Genomic DNA, 4,290 nt, shown 5'->3' on the forward strand with positions numbered 1-4,290 from the left:
GGAGAATGTCGATTTCTCCTCACCCGAACTTCCTCCACCCCATTTTCATTTTAGCTTAGATCGGATTTTCTTGATGGAAATCGTTCCTAAGGTTCTTAATATGTTTAACATGCTTTTAACATGATTAATGAACGGATTTAATGGGTAAAAAACGAGTTTATGAAAGATTAAACTCAAGAACTTTGTGTTCTTGAGAGTTTTGATGAAGAAGTGTTCAATCTTTACTTTTTCAATGTTTATGATGTAGATCTGAGGAATGGACTATCCTTTTGTGTTCATCCATGTTTGTTATGCTTGAATACAAACTCTTTTGGGATTTATAACATGAAAAATGGGATTTTTGGGCGTTTTTGTGTAGAAAACGCAAGTATTTCGCCCCAGGCGCAATAATTTTCGCCTGAAACGGCAGAACAGTGAGCAACCAGTCTTTCAGAAGTTTTTCCGCCCCAGGCGTAAACATTTCCGCCTCAGGCGTAAATATTCCGCCCCAGGCGTAAATATTTCCGCCCCAGGCGTAAATACTGCAGATTTCACAAATTTTCATCTGCTGTCTTCCTTTGCATGTATTTTCAAATCAGTGTCTTATTCTTACATGATTGTTGATGCATGTTGATGCTTATAATGCTCATTGCTAATCGTTAATTGATTGTTAATCATGTATGAAGTATAAATGAAGTATATTAAGGTGTTAATCAACTTAATAAAGAAGGATATTAGAATTGTGTTATTCTAATAAAGACGGATATTAAGGTATTGATTATCTTAATAAAGACGGACGTTGGATAGTGTTCCACATTATTGTTGACGGGCTATATGCCAAAATTGTTGATGAATATATTCATGAGTTTTGAGTGCATGCATCATGAATATTTAGGGATATTGGCTTGTCCAATAAAGAAGGATATCGAACTATATTTGTTTGATAAAGACGGATATCGGAGGTGAAATACTCTGATAAAGACGATGGTACCACATGCATTAGAGGTGTCTAGAGGACATAACATGAATGTGAAGCATTAGATTGCATTAGGGATTATGTGTGCATTTTATAATAAATGATGTTTGACACATACTTGGTAAATGTTGATTGTTAATCCGTATGTGAGGAGCAGAGTCCGTCATGACTATAAAATGAACAACGCAGGGTCCGTCATGACCATAATCTGAACAATGTATTTGTTGATGTTTTGGTATTGTCCGAGATGACGTGAAACTATATGTTTGGTGTATTTTGTGGATGATTGATTAGGTGATAAATGAAGTATATGCATGATATATGAATATGCATGAATGATGGTGATGTATATGTATAATGTATGATTATGCATGTTTTTATGAAGAAGTGTTTAAGTACCATTTACTTACACTTGTATATTTTGAGTATGTTATCTAACTCTCTTTTATGTGTTATGTGCTGGACCGTTGGGGGTCCAGATTTACAGGTTTTGTGGTATTCGATGTCGAGTCGTCGGTGAAGCTCTGCTCTGATTGTGACACGGGAAAAGGGGTTTTATATGTATATAGAGTCTCCTTATCTAGGTTGTTTTGTATAGCTAATAAATACATTAGTTGATTTAACATTTGTATAAACAAGTATTTTTACTAATTAACTACATTAGTATTATTTTGGTAGAGGAGTGTAATACTCGAACCGACATTCAATAAATTAAATGTGATTTTCCGTTGCGTATTTTGAAAAAGATTTTACTAAGGTAGAAATATATAAATAATGGGTTTGGGTGTTACAATAGCAGCATATGCCTCTTCTACGGCATTCAGATTAGCAGGCCTTGGCCTTGATTTGTTTCTACACTTTTTTGCCATATGACCCGGTTTCCAGCAATTAAAGCACAGAAATTCACCAGCATCATTCTTTGGAGGAGGTGGTGGAGGAGGTTGCTGTCTAGCAATAGGTGCCTTAGAAGGATTCCCATTCTTAATCCGAACAGGTGCAGTACGGTTCTGATCCTTGAAATTTTTGCCCATAGCCTTCAGAACCGCAGCAGCAGCAGTGGATTTCTTTTTGTTGTTATTGGGGACAACCAGAATTTTCTCTTCTTCTTTCATATCTTACCTGTGAGATTCTTCCTCAATAAGGAGGCGAGTAATCAAGCTTTCAATTGAAAATTCTTTAGTTTTGTGATGAAGAATGTTTTTAAAATCTTTCCAAGAAGGGGGCAGTTTGTCAATAATAACAGCAATTTGAAACTGTTCATCAAGAGGCATACCTTCAGTAATAATTTCATGTGCAATCTTCTGAATTTCATGAGACTGTGCTTCAACAGACCTTTCATCAACCATCTGATACTTTAAGTACCTGCTCACAACATATTTCTTTGCACCAGCTTCTTCAGTGTCATACTTTTTGGTCAGAGCCTCCCACACATCTTTAGCAGTATTGTATGATCGATAATAATCATACAAGTCATCAGCAAGTCCATTAATAATATAGTTCTTACATAAATAATCATGTTCTTTCCAGAGGTGTATCTCTTTTTGCAGCTGAAGCTTTTGAGCTTTAACCTGTGCTGCAGCAGAATCAATTTGATCCTTATCTTTGTCATTCACAGGTTTCTCACCACCATTGGTGACAGTCAATTCATTCGTTCCAAAAGCAGAAGCATCAGGAAGAACAGGTATGTCCTCATTGAGAACATTCACTACCTTTTTCAGAGTTAGGAAGAAATACATCTTCTGTTGCCAGCGTTTGAAGTGCAGGCCTTCAAACTTAAAAGGTTTCTCTGTAGCACCAACAGAACTGTTACCGATAATATCCTCAGTAGCCATGATAGTTTTGAAAACGTCTTAAAATTGTTGTTTTTGATTTAAAAATTTGGAAAAAAATGCTACTGCTGTAAAATATTATCGGCTGAGTCGCGGGTGAATACGCTCTCTTTTAGACGTTTCACGGTATTACTCAAATTGTGCAGAGTAAACTATCAACCGTGAAGTCTCCAGGATAAAACAGCCTTCACAATTTTAATACCGAATTGCTACTGCACTGTAGAATTCGGGCAGAGATACACCCTTCTATTGATTCGATGAATCAATTCAATAATTGATACAAGAGTATCAACTCAATGAAACAACAACGAAAGGAAAATTTTTGCGTGAAAGAAAGCAAGGAGAAAGAAGGAAAATAATTGTTCAGAGACTGTATGAACTGATGAAAAAATAATGAAAGCAAAGACTGCTATTTATAATGCAGTTCTAAACGAATTTGAATAGTGGGGAACTGATTTTCTACATTTGAGGAATCAGTTGAATTTCAAAAAACAAGTCACACGTGACCTGAATTGTAGGGAACAAATTCTTCCTTTGACTGAGTAACGGATAAGCGCTGACACAGCTTTGAAGACTTGGTTTCTTGCACAATTAACATGTGCGAAAATTAAAGCTCACACACTTAAAGAAAAATAAATTTTTCTTTTTCTTATTAGGGCCCGTTTGGTGCGCAGGATAGCATAGTGACAGGATAGGATATAAAAAAGGATAAGGATAGGATAGGATAACAGCAGGATAACAGTTATACCCAGTTATCATATCCTATGTTTGGTGCACACAGGATAACAAATATGATAACTATTATATTTTGTTTTTAATATATACTTGCTCATAATAATATTATAAGATATATAACATATTTAATTGACAAAATTACTCTTGTAAAACAATTGTTATTTTTTTAAAAAAATTTTGTAATACTTTGAATTTTATAAATAAAAAATATAAATAAATAATCAAATAACTTTATATAATTTAAAATAAAAATCATGAGAAAATAATCAAGTTTAATTTTTTATATGAATCATGATCAAATAAATAACTCAATAATATATACATGTTAGATAAGGCAAATAAATATATGATATATCTCATACGTAAATAATAAAACTACTATTGCAAAAGAATTATATTTAATTTTTTATAAAATTTAAATTAATATTGTTGGGATTTAAGAGGAGTTTTTCAAAAATTTAATCCTCTTAGCGGAACAATCCCGATGAACGGTTCTTGATTAAATCATTAATCACAAATCAAAGAACACAAAACCACAAGTTTATGTGTTTACCTCTTGAAGTGCAGAACCTTTGAAGTAGAAACTGTTTCTGATCACGAGCAAAGCAAAGTAGCGATGCATCTACTCGGTCCACACGAACAGAACTTCTCCGATGACCGGTGCTAGCCAATTCCACCAGAGATTCAGAGAGAATAGGGTTTAGAGAGTGGCGGCTAGGTTTCTAAATTTTAGGACTAACTCTTAGGTTAAAAATTCAGCACATAAGTGTA

At 34.2% G+C, this 4,290-nt stretch overlaps 1 protein-coding gene across 1 annotated transcript; it reads right to left on the reverse strand.

Moving 5' to 3' along the window:
• Positions 1 to 2,070: 2,070 nt before the first annotated feature.
• On the reverse strand, positions 2,071 to 2,787 carry LOC123923033. Its single transcript, XM_045975685.1, has one exon. The coding sequence runs from the start codon at positions 2,785 to 2,787 to the stop codon at positions 2,071 to 2,073; it is 717 nt and encodes a 238-aa protein (XP_045831641.1).
• Positions 2,788 to 4,290: the final 1,503 nt, after the last annotated feature.

Source organism: Trifolium pratense, linkage group LG4 (genome assembly GCF_020283565.1).
Source record: "Trifolium pratense cultivar HEN17-A07 linkage group LG4, ARS_RC_1.1, whole genome shotgun sequence".
NCBI lineage: Eukaryota > Viridiplantae > Streptophyta > Magnoliopsida > Fabales > Fabaceae > Trifolium > Trifolium pratense.

Bases quoted from the DNA above. Each gene is read 5' to 3' on its own strand.
- LOC123923033 (XM_045975685.1), bottom strand. From the start codon at position 2,787: ATGGCTACTGAGGATATTATCGGTAACAGTTCTGTTGGTGCTACAGAG.